General features: G+C 37.6%; 1 protein-coding gene across 3 annotated transcripts in view; it reads right to left on the bottom strand.

The window, feature by feature from the left end:
* TMPRSS11A (transmembrane serine protease 11A) overlaps nucleotides 1–17,476 on the bottom strand; it is a 59,365-nt gene that overhangs the window by 35,424 nt on the left and 6,465 nt on the right. For all 3 annotated transcript variants that reach the window (XM_066279728.1, XM_066279727.1, XM_066279729.1), the window contains exons 2-3: nucleotides 12,176–12,297; nucleotides 9,874–9,992 (exon numbers count right to left, since the gene is read on the bottom strand). In XM_066279728.1, the coding sequence (XP_066135825.1) occupies nucleotides 9,874–9,992; nucleotides 12,176–12,297 (241 nt within the window). The remainder of the gene's footprint in view (nucleotides 1–9,873; nucleotides 9,993–12,175; nucleotides 12,298–17,476) is intronic.

The raw sequence follows: 17,476 nt of genomic DNA, 5'->3' as shown, positions 1-17,476 counted from the left end.
AAGTATCTATTGCATTCTTGTCCATTCACTTCAGTAAAACAACAGCAACAATGTTGGGCAGAAAACATAAAGGAAACAGATTTTTTTTTTTGTATTTTTCCTAAATTAGAAGTGGGGAGGCAGTCAGACAGACTCCCGCATGCCCCCACGGGGATCCACCGGGCACGCCCACCAGAGGTGACGCTCTGCCCATCTGGGGCTTTCCTCCGCTGTGGCCGGAGGCCATGGAGCGGTCCTCAGCGCCCAGACCAACTTTGCTCCATTGGAGCCTTGGCTGCAGAAGGGGAAGAGAGAGACAGAGAGGAAGTAGAGAGGGGAAAGTGGAGAATCAGATGGGCGCTTCTCCTGTGTGCCCTGGCTGGGAATTGAACCTGAGACTTCCACACAGGCCAGGCCGATGCTCTGCTGTTGAACCGACCAGCCAGGGCCAAGAAAACAGATTTTTAACTGTTCCAATAAATTGTAACATTTCCCAACATTCAAAAAATTTGTGTATCTTTTTAACTAAGGCATACTAATTTTTTTTTATTTTTTTATTTCTGCTCCACCTTTATTCATGACTGACAATCACAGTGCTGGGTTCGCAGGCCCCTTGTTAATGAGCTTGAAGGCAGACCAGGAAGGCCTGAAACTGCTGTTGGAGTTGTCTTTTTTTTTATTTTTTTTTATTAAATTTAATACAGTGACATTGATAAATCAGGGTACATATGTTGAGAGAAAATATCTCTAGATTATTTTGACATTTGATTGTGCTGTATACCCCTCCCGCAAAGTTAAATTGTCTTCTGTCACCTTCTATCTGGTTTTCTTTGTGCCCCTCCCCTCCCCTAACCCCTCTCTCCTTCTACACCCCATACCCCCTCCCCCAACGCCCCGCCCCTGTTGCCATCACATTCTTGTTCATGTCTCTGAGTCTCATTTTTATGTCCCTTCTATGTATGGATTCATCTTAGTTTTTTTTCTGATTTACTTATTTCACTCCGTATAATGTTGTCAAGGTCCATCCATGTTATTGTAAATGTTCCGATGTTATCATTTCTTATGGCTGAGTAGTATTCCATAGTATATATATACCAAAGTTTTTTAATCCACTCGTCATCTGACGGACACTTGGGCTGTTTCCAGATCTTCGCTATTGTGAACAATGCTGCCACAAACATGCGGGTGCATTTCTCCTTTTCGAGCCGTTCTATGGCGTCCTTGGGGTATATTCCTAAAAGTGGGATAGCTGGGTCAAAAGGCAGTTCGATTTTCAGTTTTTTGAGGAATCTCCATACTGTTTTCCACAGTGGCTGCACCAGTCTGCATTCCCACCAGCAGTGCAGGAGGGTTCCCTTTTCTCCACATCCTCACCAGCACTTATTCTGTGTTGTTTTGTTGATAAGCGCCATTCTGACTCGTGTGAGGTGATATCTCATTGTGGTTTTAATTTGCATTTCTCTAATGATTAGTGATGTTGAGCATTTTTTCATATGCCTATTGGCCATCTGTATGTCCTCTTTGGAGAAGTGTCTATTCATCTCTTTTGCCCATTTTTTGATTGGATTGTTTGTCTTCCTGGTGTTGAGTTTTACAAGTTCTTTATAAATTTTGGTTATTAACCCCTTATCAGACGTATTGTCAAATATGTTCTCCCATTGTGTAGTTTGTCTTTTTATTCTGTTCTTGTTGTCTTTAGCTGTGCAAAAGCTTTTTAGTTTGATATAGTCCCATTTGTTTATCCTGTCTTTTATTTCACTTCCCCGTGGAGATAAATCAGCAAATATATTGCTCCGAGAGATGTCGGAGAGCTTACTGCCTATGTTTTCTTCTAAGATGCTTATGGTTTCACGGCCTACATTCAAGTCTTTTATCCATTTTGAGTTTATTTTTGTGAGTGGTGTAAGCTGGTGATCTAGTTTCATTTTTTTGCAGGTAGCTGTCCAATTTTCCCAACACCATTTGTTAAAGAGGCTGTCTTTACTCCATTGTATTTCCTTACCTCCTTTGTCAAATATCAGTTGTCCATAGAACTGTGGGTTTATTTCTGGGTTCTCTGTTCTGTTCCATTGATCTATATGCCTGTTCTTATGCCAGTACCAGGCTGTTTTGAGTACGATGGCCTTGTAGTATAACTTGATATCAAGAAGTGTGATACCTCCCACTTTATTCTTCTTTTTTAAGATTGCTGAGGCTATTCGTGTCCTTTTTTGGTTCCGTATAAATTTTTGGAATATGAGTTCTATATCTTTGAAGTATGTCATTGGTATTTTAATTGGTATTGCATTGAATTTATAAATTGCTTTGGGTAATATAGACATTTTAATGATGTTTATTCTTCCTAACCATGAGCACGGTATATGCTTCCACTTGTTTGTATCTTCCTTGATTTCTTTTATCAATGTTTTGTAATTTTCCGAGTACAAGTCTTTAGTCTCCTTGGTTAAGTTTACTCCTAGGTAGTTTATTTTTTTGGTTGTAATTGTGAAGGGGATTGTTTCCTTAATTTCTCTTTCTGACTGTTCATTGTTGATGTATAAAAATGCTTCTGATTTCTGAGTATTGATTTTATATCCTGCCACTTTGCTGAATTTATTTATCAGGTCCAGTAGTTTTTTGACTGAGACTTTAGGGTTTTCTATATACAATATCATATCATCTGCAAATAATGATAGTTTTACTTCTTCTTTTCCAACTTGAATGCCTTTTATTTCTTCTTCTTGTCTGATTGCTGTGGCTAGGACTTCCAGGACTATGTTAAATAAGAGTGGTGAAAGGGGGCACCCCTGCCTTGTTCCTGATCTTAAGGGTATTGCTTTTAATTTTTTCCCATTAAGTATGATGTTGGCTGTGGGTTTCTCATAGATGGCTTTTATCATGTTGAGGTATATTCCCTGTATTCCCACTTTGCTGAGAGTTTTGATCATGAATGGGTGCTGGATTTTATCAAATGCTTTTTCTGCATCTATTGAAATTATCATATGGTTTTTCTCCTTCTTTTTGTTTATGTGATGAATCACATTGATTGATTTACGAATATTGTACCAGCCTTGCCTCCCCAGAATAAATCCCACTTGCTCACGGTGTATGATTTTTTCCATATATTGTTGGATCCGGTTTGCTAATATTTTGTTGAGGATTTTAGCATCTATATTCATCAGAGATATTGGCCTATAATTTTCTTTCTTTGTGTTGTCTTTGCCTGGTTTTGGAATCAGAATTATGCTCGCCTCATAAAAGGAGCTTGGAAGTCTTCCTTCCTCTTGAATTTTTTGAAATAGTTTGAGAAGGATAGGAGTTAGTTCTTCTTTGAATATTTGGTAGAATTCCATTGTGAAGCCATCGGGCCCCGGACTTTTCTTTGTTGGGAGCTTTTTGATAACTGTTTCGATCTCCTTTGTTGTAATCAGTCTGTTTAGGTTTTCTGATTCTTCCAGATTGATTTTTGGAAGATTGTATGTTTCAAGGAATTTGTCCATTTCATCTAGGTTGTCTAGTTTTTTGGCATACAGTTCTTCATAGTATTTTCTTACACTATTTTGTATTTCTGTTGTGTCAGTTGTTATTTCTCCTCTCTCATTTCTAATTTTATTTATTTGAGTCCTCTCTCTCTTTTTCTTGGTGAGTCTACTTAAAGGTTCATCAATCTTGTTTACCTTTTCAAAGAACCAACTCCTAGTTTCATTGATCCTCTGTATTGTTTCTTTAACCTCTATGTCATTTATTTCTGCTCTGATCTTTATTATTTCCTTCCTTCTACTACATTTGGGCTTTACTTGCTGTTCTTTTTCTAATTCTTTTAGATGCAGGGTTAAGTTGTTTATTTGAGCTTTTTCTAGCTTCTGAAAGTGTGCCTGTAGTGCTATGAACTTCCCTCTCAGCACTGCTTTCGCTGTGTCCCATAAATTTTGAGTTGTTGTATGCTCATTGTCATTCGTTTCTAGGAATTTTTTAATTTCTTCTTTGATCTCATTCTTAATACATTCATTATTTAACACCCTGCTATTTAGTTTCCATGTGTTTGAGAATTTTTGAGCTTTTCTGCTGTGATTCATTTCTAGTTTCATGCCGTTGTGATCAGAGGAAGTGCTTGATATGATTTCAGTCTTCTTAAATTTGTTGAGAGCACTTTTGTGCCCTAACATGTGGTCTAATCCTAGAGAATGTACCATGAGCACTTGAAAAGAATGTATATTCTGCTGCTTTAGGGTGAAAGGTTCTGAAGATATCTATTAAATCGAGTTGATCTAGTGTTTCCAATAAGCCTGCTGTTTCTTTGTTAATTTTCTTTCTTGAGGATCTATCTATTGATGTTAGTGGGGTATTGAAATCCCCTACTATTATAGTATTGCTGTTGATCTCGCCCCTTAAATCCATCAAAGTCTGTTTTATATATTTGGGTGCTCCTATATTAGGTGCATAGATATTTATAATAGTTATATCTTCCTGTTGGATTACTCCCTTTATCATTATGTAGTGGCCTTCTTTATCTCTTACTATATCTTTTGTTTTAAAGTCTAATTTGTCTGATATAAGTATTGCTACCCCAGCTTTTATTTCATTTCAGTTTGCATGAAACGTTTTTTTCCATCCTTTTACCTTCAATCTATGTGTGACTTTTGTTCTAAGGTGTGTCTCTTGTAGACAACATATGTATGGGTCCTGTTTTCTTATCCATGCAGCTACCCTATGTCTTTTGATTGGATCATTTAATCCATTTACATTTAAGGTTATTATTGATATGTAGTTGTTTATTGCCATTTTCTTCTTTAAAGGTGTATTCCTTTTTTTTTTTTTTTCTGTATTCTTTTCCCACTTTGGTCTGTTTACACCAGGCCCCTTAATATTTCCTGCAGCATTGGTTTGGTTGTAATGAATTCCTTGAGTTGTTTTTTGTCTGGAAAGCTTTTTATTTCTCCTTCGATTTTAAATGATAGCCTTGCTGGATAAAGTAGTCTTGGTTGTAGGTACTTGTTCTGCATTACTTTGAATATTTCTTGCCATTCCCTTCTGGCCTCAAGTGTTTCTGTTGAGAAGTCAGATGTCATCCTTATGGGGGCTCCTTTGTAGGTGATATTTTTTTTTCTCTTGCAGCTTTTAATATTTTCTCTTTATCGCTTAGCTTTGGTATTTTAATTATGATGTGTCTTGGTGTAGGTTTCTTTGGGTTTCTCTTTAATGGAGTTCTCTGTGCTTCTTGGATTTGTGAGAGTTTCTCTTGCATTAATTTAGGGAAGTTTTCAGCTATGATATGATTGAACAAAGTCTCTATCCCTTGTTCTTTTTCTTCTTCTTCAGGAACCCCTATGATGCGGATGTTATTTCTTTTCATGTTGTCACAGAGCTCTCTAAGAGTTTCCTCTGACTTTTTGAGTCTTTTTTCTCTTTTCTTCTCTGCTTTCATGCCTTCATTCCAGTTGTCCTCTAACTCGCTGATTCGATCCTCTGCTCTATCTATCCTGTTTTTAATTCCTTCCATTGTGGTCTTTATTTCTGATATTGTATTTGTCGTCTCCAACTGATTCTTTTTTATACTTGCTATTTCTTTATTTAGGTTTGCTATTTCTTTATTTAGGTTTTCAAACTGCCCCTCCATTGTTGTTCTAAGATCCCTAAGCATCCTTACAATCATTATTTTGAACTCCACATCTGGAAGTTTGATTATTTCCATATCACTCAGTTCATCTCTCGAAGGTGTCTCTTGTGGTTTCATTTGGATTGCACTCCTTTGTCTTCTCATCTTCTTTTTTTTTTATTTGTAGAGTTGGTTGAGTCTAGGCTTGGTGTTGTCTGCCTCCAGTTTTCAGTTGTGTTATTTCTAGGTCTTCTTGGGTTGGTATCAGCTATTATTTGTAATCCACTTTCGGATTTGGGCAGCTTTGAAGTCTTGATTTGTTTGTTTTCTTAACAGGTGATAGTCTTGTTAACTGATCTCAGCAGGGGGCTTCCTTGAAACTGTAACCAGGAATGCTGTGGGTGTAACCTGAGACGCTGAAGGTCTCTTCCACCAACTAATCTCACTGGGGATAGGGTTTTTTCTCAGCTTCAGTAGGGGGAGGTGTATCTCAGATCTCCATGGAGACCTGAGTTACTGCCCCTCCTCCCCACTTCTTGTTTTCAGCTGTGTCTTGTTGCGCTGATTGGAGCTGGATAGATGTCTGGAGATCTCTGATCCGGAAGCACTTCAGCTCTGTTTTGTGAAAGGTTCAGTCCCTTCCCCAGCTATGGCCGCCTCCAGCACGAATGAGTCAGCTTTTTTATTTCGTTTCTTGTATACCTTAGCCCCTCACAGTCTGTCCCTCTCCTTGTCCTTTCCACTTGGGAGATAAGCTGGTCTTTTCAACCCACCTTGCTCCGTGGTCGCCAGGTAAGTGGCTTTGAGCAGTAGTTTCTGCTCTTTTTCCTCTGTGAAATCCTCTCTGGGCTCTCAGCCTCACCCTCCCCCCCTTCCGTTCCTGTAAGCAGAGGAGATTCAGGCACTCTTACCAGGATTATTGTGGCTTCCTCTTTGCTCCTTGGTTTTTGAGAGCTGTTCTTGCAGTTCAGTGTTGGTTTTTCATGATGATTTTTTCTAAATTGATTTGTATTCCAGTTTGGTGTTGAGAGCTGGGCATCTGTGCATCCGCCTACTCTGCTGCCATCTTCTGAATCTGGCATACTAATTTTTTTCATTGAGGATGTTATGTGGAGTCACTCAGGATTAAAGGAATAAAGAAAGTACTGGAGAATGTCTTAAGTTTTTACCTGGCTTTCCTTAAGAACTGACTGCAAATTCTATTTTCTAGGGTGCTATGAATATAAAATAATGTAAAGACATGTATGAATCCATAAATGTTAATTATTGATTTGGGAGATGAAACTGCAATATAGAAAAAGTATGCATAATTTAATGATAATTGAAATGATAAATTATAAACTTTATCTCTATATTTGTTTTGATTTCTAATTGAGTATGCCTAGGACAAAGATTAAATAGTGTTATAGAAAATGAAAATTGATTTGAGAAAGCAAGGATATTTTTTGAAGGAAAATAATGGTTCTTAGACTAAAACAAATCAATACACCTGTCATTTTTACCCCTTTAATATAACTATGCCAAAGCATTCCTGAGAAAATAGAATAAAGCCAGATGTATCACACTATCTGACTTCAAATTATACTACAGAGCTATGATAAAAAAAAAAAACAGCATGGTATTGGCAGAAAAACAGAGATATAGACTAATGGTATAGAATCAAGAGCCCAGAAATAAAACCACATATATATGGACAGATAATTTTCAACAAAAGACCACAAACACACAATGGAGTAAAGAAACCCTCTTCAACAAAAGGTGCTGGGAAAATTGGAAAGTTACATGCAAAAGAATTAAAACTGACTACAGTTTGTCTCCATGCACAAATATTCATTTAAAATGGATCAAAAACCTAAATATAAGATCTGAAACAATAAATTACATAGAAGAAAACATAGGTACTATTGGCCATAGAGAACATTTTATGAATTTTACCCCAAAAGCAAGAGAAGTAAAGGCAACAATAAATGAACGAGACTATATTAAACTAAAAAGCTTCTGCACAGCAAAAGAAACTAACAACAACAACAACAAAAGTCAGCTGACCAAATAAGAGATGATGTTAAAAAAAAAACAAAACAGCTCTGACAAAGGGTTAATATCCAAAATATATAAAGAACTCACAAAGCTCAGCAAAAAACAAGCAAACAGTCTAATTAAAAAATGGGGAAAGATGCCTGACCAGGCAGTGGCACAGTGGATAGAACTTCAGACTGGGATGCGAATAACTCAGGTTTGAGACCCCAAGGTCACCAGCTTGAGCACAGGCTCAGCTTGTTTGAACAAAGCTCACCAGCTTGGACCCAAGGTAGCTGGCTTGAGCAAGGGGTTACTCGGTCTGCTGAAGGCCCACGGTCAAGGCACATATGAGAAAGCAATCAATGAACAACTAAGGTGTCGCAACAAAAAACTGATGATTGATGCTTCTCATCTCTCTTCATTCCTGTCTGTCTGTCCCTATCTATCCCTCTTTCTCCTCTTTCTGACTCCCTCTCTCTGTGTCTGAAAAAAAAAAAAAAAAAAACCAGAAAAAAAGAAGGGATAAGAACCTGAGCAGATACTTCTCCCATAAAAACATACAAACAACAAATAGATATGGAAGAAAGTATGGTGGTTCCTCAAAAAATTAATAATAGAATTACCATATGACCCAACAATGCCTCTACTGGGTATATACCCAAAACACTTGAAAACATTGGTACATGAAGACATATGCACCCCCATGTTCATCGCAGTATTATTCATGGTGGCCAAGACATAGAAGTAACCAAAGTTTCCCTTGATAGAGGATTGGATTAAGATGTGTACATATGTACAATGGAATACTTCTCAGCCATAAGAAATGAGGACAATATTGCCATTTACGACAACATGGATGGACCTTGAGAACAGTATACTAGGAAACAGCCCAAGTGTCCATCAGAGGACGAGTGGATTAAAAAGCTTTGGTACATATATACTATGGAATACTACTCAGCCATAAGAAATGATGACATTGGATCATTTACATGGATGAACCTTGATAACATTATATGGAGTGAAATAAGTAAATCAGAAAAAACTAAGAACCCATGCATAGATGGGACATAAAAATGAGACTCAGAGACATGGACAAGAATGTGATGGTAACAGGGAGTGGGGTGGAGGGGTGGGGAGGGGGTGAGGAAGGAAAGGGAGGGAGTGGAGGGAGGGGAGGGGCACAAAGAAAACCAGATAGAAGGTGACGGAGGATGATTTGACTTTGAGTGAGGGGTATGCAGCATAATCAAAGGTCAAAATAATCTGGAGATGTTTTCTCAGAATATATATACCCTGATTTATCAATGTCACTGCATTAAAATTAATAAAAATAAGAAAAAAAAGAGAACAGTATACTAAGTGAAATAAGTAAACCAGAAAAATACAAGAACTATAAGAACATATAGGTGGGACATAAAACTGAGACTCATGAACATAGATAAAAGTGAAATGAGGAGGGAGGAAGGGAGTAAAGAGGGACAAATATATGGTGATGGAAAATTTGAGTTTGGGTGATGGGCTTACAACACAATCAATAGTTCAAATGCTATAGAAATGTTTACCTGAAACCTACATAATCTTATTGATGAATGTCACCCCATTAAATTTAATAACTAAATAAAAAAAAGTAAAATAACCATGCTCTTAAGTTTCCTTACCAGGATAGTTACTTGAGCTTAATGTTTAAGTGAGGGTTCACAGATATCTCGAGCAGAATTATTATACAGCCAAGATTGCTTTTTTCCTTTGGGAGCATCCCTTTATTTTAATTTTAACAAAATTGTTAACATTATTTTGCATAATATACAGCAGGTCTGGGTGATTACACTTTCTTTCTTTCTTTATAAGATAAAATGAACATTTATTATTGTGCTTCCTCATATATTTAAAAATATTTTAAATTTTCAAATGTGGTCTCTCAAAAGAGGCATGTCGTCTTACAAACAGCCACATCTGATGTGGTTAAGCTTTTCCATTGGGTATCATTGTGGTGGAAGGCAGGAAGCAATGGGATACCCTGGCCTCTGTTCTCTCACCTTAAATGAAGTAGTACAGTTAGAAAGAGCGGTTTATCAGAATCACCCATTTGTTAGACACGCTGATTACCTTGCTCCCCTACCCTTACCTCCCTATCCCATCAGACACTGCTTCAGTGGATCTGGAGTGGGACGTAAAGACCTGCAAGTTGATTCTGAGGCAGGTAGTCTGGAAATTACGTTTTGAACAATAGTGAAAGAAATGATGTACAAAACCCCTCTAACTGCATTATTCTATGTTAGAAAGAATTTGATCTGGCTTACCAAGTTTTCACTTATTTCTCTTAAGTCCTTAAGTTGATAGGTGCCATTTTGTCCAGAATTGCTATATTTTCGTAGATCTAAAATGTTAAAGGTCCCATGAAAATACTCTGTTTTCTCACCTGTGGTGGAAAGGGAAAGCAAGATATTAAATGGTTTTGGCGTAGAATTCAGGATCCAACCGTAATGAGGCTTACATGGTCTTGAATATATTGCTGAGATTCTAATTTAGTTTCACAAAATGTATAATAAAAATTACAATTAATGTTTTATATTATTAGCAGCAACTTTTATTTATTGAGTGCCTACTATGTGCCAAGCCCTGTTCTGGGCACTTTACATATATTAATTCATCACTGCAGCTCTCTAAGCTTATAATCATCATCATTGCATCAACGAGAAAAGTGAGGCTCAGGGCCGTTAAGTAACTTGCTCTATTCTATGCAAGTGTTAAGTGATCTACCCAGGTTTTATACCCAGACAATCTGTCTCTAGCACTGGAACATTTTTTTTTGTGACAGAGAGAGAGAGAGTGAGTCAGAGAGAGGGACAGATAGGAAAGGAGAGAGATGAGAAGCATCAATTCTTCATTGCAGCACCTTAGTTGTTCATTGATTGCTTTTTTATGTGCGCCTTGACCGAGGTGCTACAGCAGACTGAGTGATCCCTTGCTCGAGCCAGTGACCTTAGGCTTAACCTGGTGAGCCTTGCTCAAACCTGATGAGCCCGCACTCAAGCTGGCGACCTTGGGGTCTTGAACCTGGGTCCTCCATGTCCCAGTCCAGTGCTCTAACCACTGCACCACTGCCTGGTCAGGCTCTAGGCTGGAACATTTAATTACCATATTACCCTTTGCTGAGATGAAATGTCTACCATTCTATATTATACTGGAAGTAGAGGTAAATTAACATCCTTTAAAATTTCTATTTTTAATGTGAGAGTCAGGCACAATAAGAAATACATGAAAAGTAAGGCGGGAAAATAGCTGTCTGAGGATGGGAGTGAGAACAGTGTATAACGGGGATGGAATGGAAAGAAAACAAGCAATGGTAGAAACTCCTGAGGAATTTGTTCATCTTAGGAGTAAAGCCTAGGGGTGGAGGATGGAGTGAGCAAGAAAGCTATATAAGAGTTAGAAACTGAGAACAGACCAACCACAAAACAACCTTTCTCTCTGGGGAGCCTGGCTCAGGGAGGATCCAATGAGGGGTTCCCATGGGCCTAGGAGAAAGCAGGGATCTCAGGATGGTCTGTCTCCTAAGTGGGACATCTCTGGATATGTAATGCTTTTTTGGTCCCCCTGATACTCATCTATACAATCCATACTGTTATCAACCCTTTCACTCATTGTTAAGATGCTTTTGTGCAATCAGAATAACTGACCTAATCTCTTGCCATTGTGTAAACTATAGTTGGGGTTATTATATGGAACCCAGAATTATGTTCTTAAGCCCTTTAAAGCTCTTAATAGTCTTCACTCCTTTGTCAAGTCTGAGGAAGGCGACAATGGATAAGACCATGCAAGTTAGCAGCCTGAACTAGTTGTTTCATCACATACATCTGGGTCAGAGCTACATTGTAGAGATTTGTCATATGGAAATTGTTTGTACTTTGCAGAGAAAGATGCAATAAAAAGAGAGAGGATTCTAAAATCGATTACTTGTGTGATTATAAATATGCCAGGCAATAAAAAAATTCCTGAATATTATTTTAGAAAGAGTAAAAAAAATTTTTCTAAAAATAAGTAAAAAATGTGTTATATTTATAGTTTGCTAGTCACTTCAAAATTTGTTATTTCATTGGACATGTGCTTTTATTTTACTCTTGAAATGTTGGTGGACAGCAAAACAATGAGTAAAAGAGCCAATTTTAGTAATTAATTTATCATAGTTTTCATTTGAATATATAATGAATAATTAGACATTTATTATGTTTACTAATAAATTTTAAACTAATTTGATTTGTGTAGCTTCTCAAAAGAATACTAGATTGTGAACTCCAAGGAGTTCTTTGATTTGTGTAGCTTCTCAAAAGAATACTAGATTGTGAACTCCAAGGAGACAGGAAATTGGTCAGATTTGCCTAAGGCTGTATTCTAAGTACCCAGAAAAGAACTTGCATATAATAGGCATTCAGTAATTATTTGTTGATGAAATAATTGAACAGATAAAAATATTCAAAATGTAGGCATTTACAAGGTGAAAGTACAAATGATTTTTAAAATAAAATTATATTTACATACATGCAAATAAAGTTGTATGGAAAAATTAACTCAAACAGAGCAAAAGTCCGTAATTTTACATACCAGGGGCTAAGAAGTGAGCCAGAAGACCGATGGTCACTGCCACCACAATCAGTAATAACACAACGAGAAGGGCAATCATCCATGGTTTCAAACGTCGGCTTCGGGTGCCAAATCCTATTGCTCTGCATAAAGGGAAACTCACCAGTTACTCTCACAATGTAGTGGTTACAGGCTTTCCGGTTTTCCTTGAATAAGTACCAGTTGCTTTAGCCTACCTTTCCCAGCAAGATGACACTTGTCTTCAGTTTTGGTCAAGGTCATCTTGATGTGAGGGGAGGTGTAAAAAAAGATCAGAATTTGACATCTGCAATATTACTTCTGTTTTCTATTTCTAGAGGCAACTGATAGCTCTCTGTGGTGGCCAGTTCTGACCTCTTTTAACAGTGTGGTCCAAAGTAGCACATATAACATATACTTGAAAAAGGACCATTCCTTCTTTCTCCAACACTTTAAACAAGATCTCTTTTATCTGTCTTTCCTTTTAGAGCTTATAAAGTGATTTCAAATCTATTATCTCATTTACTTTACTCTTTTTTTTTCTTTTGTGCTCAATTCCTATACTACTTACTCCTCCCAGTCTCCACTCCCGACAGCTGTCAGCCTACTCTCTCTCTGTGAGTCTGTTTAATTTTTTCTTGTTCATTTTGTTTATTAGATTCCATATATGACTGAAATCATATGATACTTGAGTTTTTCAGAATGGCTTATCTCACTTAGCATAATGCTCTCCAGGTCTGTCTATGCTGTTGCAAAGGAAGATTTCCTTTTTTTTTTTTTTTATGGCTGCATAATACAGGGGGTCCTCAGGTTACAACAGTCTCAACATATGATGTTTTGAGTTTATGACTATTACTCCCATAAAAACTTTAAAAAATTGAGATATGAGTGTTTCAGCTTACACTGTTAGCATCATACTTATGGACTACGTGGGTGAACTAGTTTTGTTTGGTTGCACGTGGTGGAAGAATACGCAGTATTCTTTTTCTGTGGCTTAGTTGTATCTTTGTGTTCTAGATTATGATTCTTACAACTGTGTTAGGACAGGTAAGTGACTTAGCCTAGGGTATGTTTCGACTTACACCAAATTTGGGTTACATCACTATTGTAGGAAAGGAACTGTGTTGTAACCCGAGGACCCCCTGTATTCCATAGTGTAAATGTACCACAGCTTTTTTATCCACTCATCTACTGATAGGTACTTGGGCTGCTTCCAAATGTTGGTTTTATAAATCACACTGCAGTGAACACAGGGGTGCATATATTCTTTTGAATCTATATATTGAGTTTTTTTGGATAAATTTCCAGAAGTGGAATTGCTGGGTCATAAGGCTCTTATCAACTTTTTATCTTTTATTTTTAATTGGCTGTGGAAAGCAGTGTGTCCTCTGATGGACAAGAGTCAGGTGCTAGATGCTAGAACCGGAAGCTCCATGGGGAGTGGCAGTAATTAGTCACTGAAATGACTTAAAACCTAAAAAATTCAAAAGTGAAAGAATAGAGACCACTTAGTATAGTCAAATGCATTTTCTAGATGAGGAAACTGAGGCTCAGAGATGAATAAGTGACTTCTCCAATATAATAGAACCAGCAGTAATTCCAAACTCCTGAATTCTCACTTCTAGGACGTAAGTTTTCCCAGTGCCAGACTGCCTCTCCATTGATTGCATTTTTATTGTTAATATATTTATTATTTATATATTCATTTAGTCATTCACTCATTCATTCTTCATTTAGTAGACTTCTTAGAGAATCTTATCAGTATCTCTCCAAGTCATTTAAAAGCACCAGAAAAGGACCAAAGGACAAAAGTTAGAACTCATGGAGTTTTATGAACTTTGAGATCTATCTTCCTGCCATATGGCCATTCAATCTTCAAAGCCAGCAGTGCTGCGTCTCCCTCGCATCAAATCTCTCTCATATTCTGAATTTCTCCGCAGGTAGAGCCTTGTCCTTTTTAAAGGTGTCACCTGACAATTTCCCCATCTTCGAGTCAACTGATTTAGACTTTATTTATATCTGCAGAATTCCTTCACAGAGCACCTAAATTAGTGTTTGAATAACTGGGGAAAGGAGTAAGTACACCAAAAGATGGGAATTTTGGGGTACATTTTAGAATTTTATGACAAGTTATAACTTTCATAAAACTGGACAAAAATCTACAGCCTTCAAAAAAAGCATTTGTAATTTAACTCTTTTCTAATAATTGTGGAGTAAGGGTGGAGAACAATTTCATTACAATGGAATTCTATATTAGGCACGCAATTAGAAGACTAAGTGATATTTTTTTGATTAATAACTTGGGGGAATACAAAGTTAACTCTTGGAAACTAAAATGGGAAGAAACCTAGTATTAATCCCTTATCATGATCTAATTGACACTCTGCATTCCATGAAATTTCATTTTTCATATACATTACATCTTCATTAAGCTTGATTATTCAGTGTATTCATGGCGTGATTTTTCCAAAGATGTTGTCAATGCAAACAGGGTGATAATTTAAATAATTTTGTGATTTCGCCTGACCAAGCGGTGGTGCAGTGGATAGAGCGTCGGACTGGGATGCCGAGGACCCACGTTCGAGACCCTGAGGTCGTCAGCTTGAGCGCAGGCTCATCTGGTTTGAGCAAAAGCTCACCAGCTTGGACCCAAGGTCACTGGCTCGAGCAAGGGGTTACTCGATCTGCTGAAGGCTCACGGTCAAGGCACATATGAGAAAGCAATCAATGAACAACTAAGGTGTCGCAATGTGCAACGAAAAACTAATGGTTGATGCTTCTCATCTCTCCGTTCTTGTCTGTCTGTCCCTGTCTCTCCCTCTGTCTGACTCTCTCTCTGTCTCTGTAAAAAAATAAATAAATAAATAATTTTGTGATTTCACTTTCTGCAATCTTGTAGACTGAAATATACACATCTTGGAAAATATATAGAGCAATATGAACTGTTAATGATCAGAGTTGGAATAGTCATTTCCTCAGCAACCAAGCTAAAGAGGTCTATATATGTGAGTTCACAAATGACTCGAGTTAGCTAATACCCCATACTCCACATGGCTGTTTCTAGAAAAACCTTACCTGAAGGCAGCACGTTAGCCCTATTCCACAGTCAACCACATGCGTTTTATAATTTTATGTACAAGCTCCAAATCTTTTCTTTTTTTAGGATTATTTTTCTGCTTTCTTGTAGATACATATTATCATTATACAAATATAGATACATGTGATTGTTTTATAAATACCACTTTACCGATAAGTTGTATTTCTAGAACTCTTCATAAAGACAGTTTTTGATGTTTAAAATATACTATCTGGTTTAAAAAGAAATTATCGGTTAGTTTTCCATGGCAACATAAATGTCTATTTAATTCCAAACATAATTAAACAAAGGTGCTAAATGCACTAAATTCCTTGGAGCTGTTTGGTGCATAAAACTGTTTCTCTTTTTCTAGCTTGGTGCCCATTCATGGAGGAAAGTTCTGATGGAATCAAAGTGCCAAACTTTCACCAATGAAAATCATCATTCCCTCTGAGCCACTGAAACCAGTCATTTGTTACAGAAAAGCATCCTTTTGTAGGGACCTAATATGTGAATATCTGCCTGGGTACTCTGTGACTATTTTAGAATGACTATTTAATACTAAAAGTGATAAGAACAAGAGCTACTATTTAGTTAATGCTGACTTTGTATGAGTTGTTTTTATTTGTTTGTGTTTTTTTATTGTTGTTGTTGTTGAGCAAGAGGCAGTGAGGCAGGGAGGCAGAGTGACAGACTTCCACATGCGCCTGACCAGGATCCACCCATCCAGCCACCTATGAGGCAATCAATGCTCTGCCCATCTGGGGCCCATCTGCTCCCTTGCTTGGCAACAGAGCTGTTTCGGTACCTGATGTTGAGGCCATGGAGCCATGCTCAGTGCCTGGGGCCAACTTGCTTGAACCATGGCTGTGGGAGGGAAAGAGAGAGAGAGAGAGAGAGAGAGAGAGAGAGCAAAAGACAAGGGCGAGGGGTGAAGAAGCAGATGGTCGCTTCTCTTGTGTGCCCTGACAGGGAATCAAACCAGAGACTTCCACATGCCGAGCGAAGTTTGATGCTATACCTCTAAGCCAACCAGCCAGGGCCATGAGTTTTTGATATATTGTAACATTTCATCCTCTAAACACTCTTGTCAGTAGAATTATTTATCTTCATTTTACAAGCAAATAACTTGTTCAATTCATACAGCCAGTATGCAGAGTTAAAGTCTAATTTTGGCTGCTAGCACTCAGAAGCCCATTTTTCCTGTGATATCAAAACTCCTTCTTTTTTTTTTTTAATTATAATTTTATTTTTTTAATGGGGCGACATCAATAAATCAGGTTACATATATTCAAAGATCAACAAGTCCAGGTTATCTTGTCTTTCAATTATGTTGCATACCCATCACCCAAAGTCAGATTGTCCTCTGTCACCTTCTATCTAGTTTTCTTTGTGCCCCTCCCCCTCCCCCTTTCCCTCTCCCTTTCCCCCCTCCCCCCGTAACCACCACACTCTTATCAATGTCTCTTAGTTTCACTTTTATGTCCCACCTACGTATGGAATAATGCAGTTCCTGTTTTTTTCTGATTTACTTATTTCACTTCGTACAATGTTATCAAGATCCCACCATTTTGCTGTAAATGTTCCGATGTCATCATTTCTTATGGCTGAGTAGTATTCCATAGTGTATATGTGCCACATCTTCTTTATCCAGTCGTCTATTGACGGGCTTTTTGGTTGTTTCCATGTCCTGGCCACTGTGAACAATGCTGCAATGAACATGGGGCTGCATGTGTCTTTACGTATCAATGTTTCTGAGTTTTGGGGATATATACCCAGTAGAGGGATTGCTGGGTCATAAGGTAGTTCTATTTTCAGTTTTTTGAGGAACCACCATACTTTCTTCCATAATGGTTGTACTACTTTACATTCCCACCAACAGTGTATGAGGGTTCCTTTTTCTCCACAGCCTCTCCAACATTTGCTATTACCTGTCTTGTTAATAATAGCTAATCGAACAGGTGTGAGGTGGTATCTCATTGCAGTTTTGATTTGCATTTCTCTAATAACTAAAGAAGATGAGCATCTTTTCATATATCTGTTGGCCATTTGTACTTCCTCCTGGGAGAAGTGTCTGCTCATGTCCTCTTCCCATTTTTTTATCGGATTGTTTGTTTGTTTGTTGTTGAGTTTTATGAGTTCTTTGTATATTTTGGATATTAGGCCCTTATCTGAGCTGTTGTTTGAAAATATCATTTCCCATTTAGTTGGCTTTCTGTTTATTTTGT

The sequence above is a fragment of the Saccopteryx bilineata genome, chromosome 5 (assembly GCF_036850765.1).
Source record: "Saccopteryx bilineata isolate mSacBil1 chromosome 5, mSacBil1_pri_phased_curated, whole genome shotgun sequence".
NCBI lineage: Eukaryota > Metazoa > Chordata > Mammalia > Chiroptera > Emballonuridae > Saccopteryx > Saccopteryx bilineata.
The sequence above is the reverse complement of the archived record's forward strand: the minus strand, read 5'-3'. Positions and strand labels throughout refer to the sequence as shown.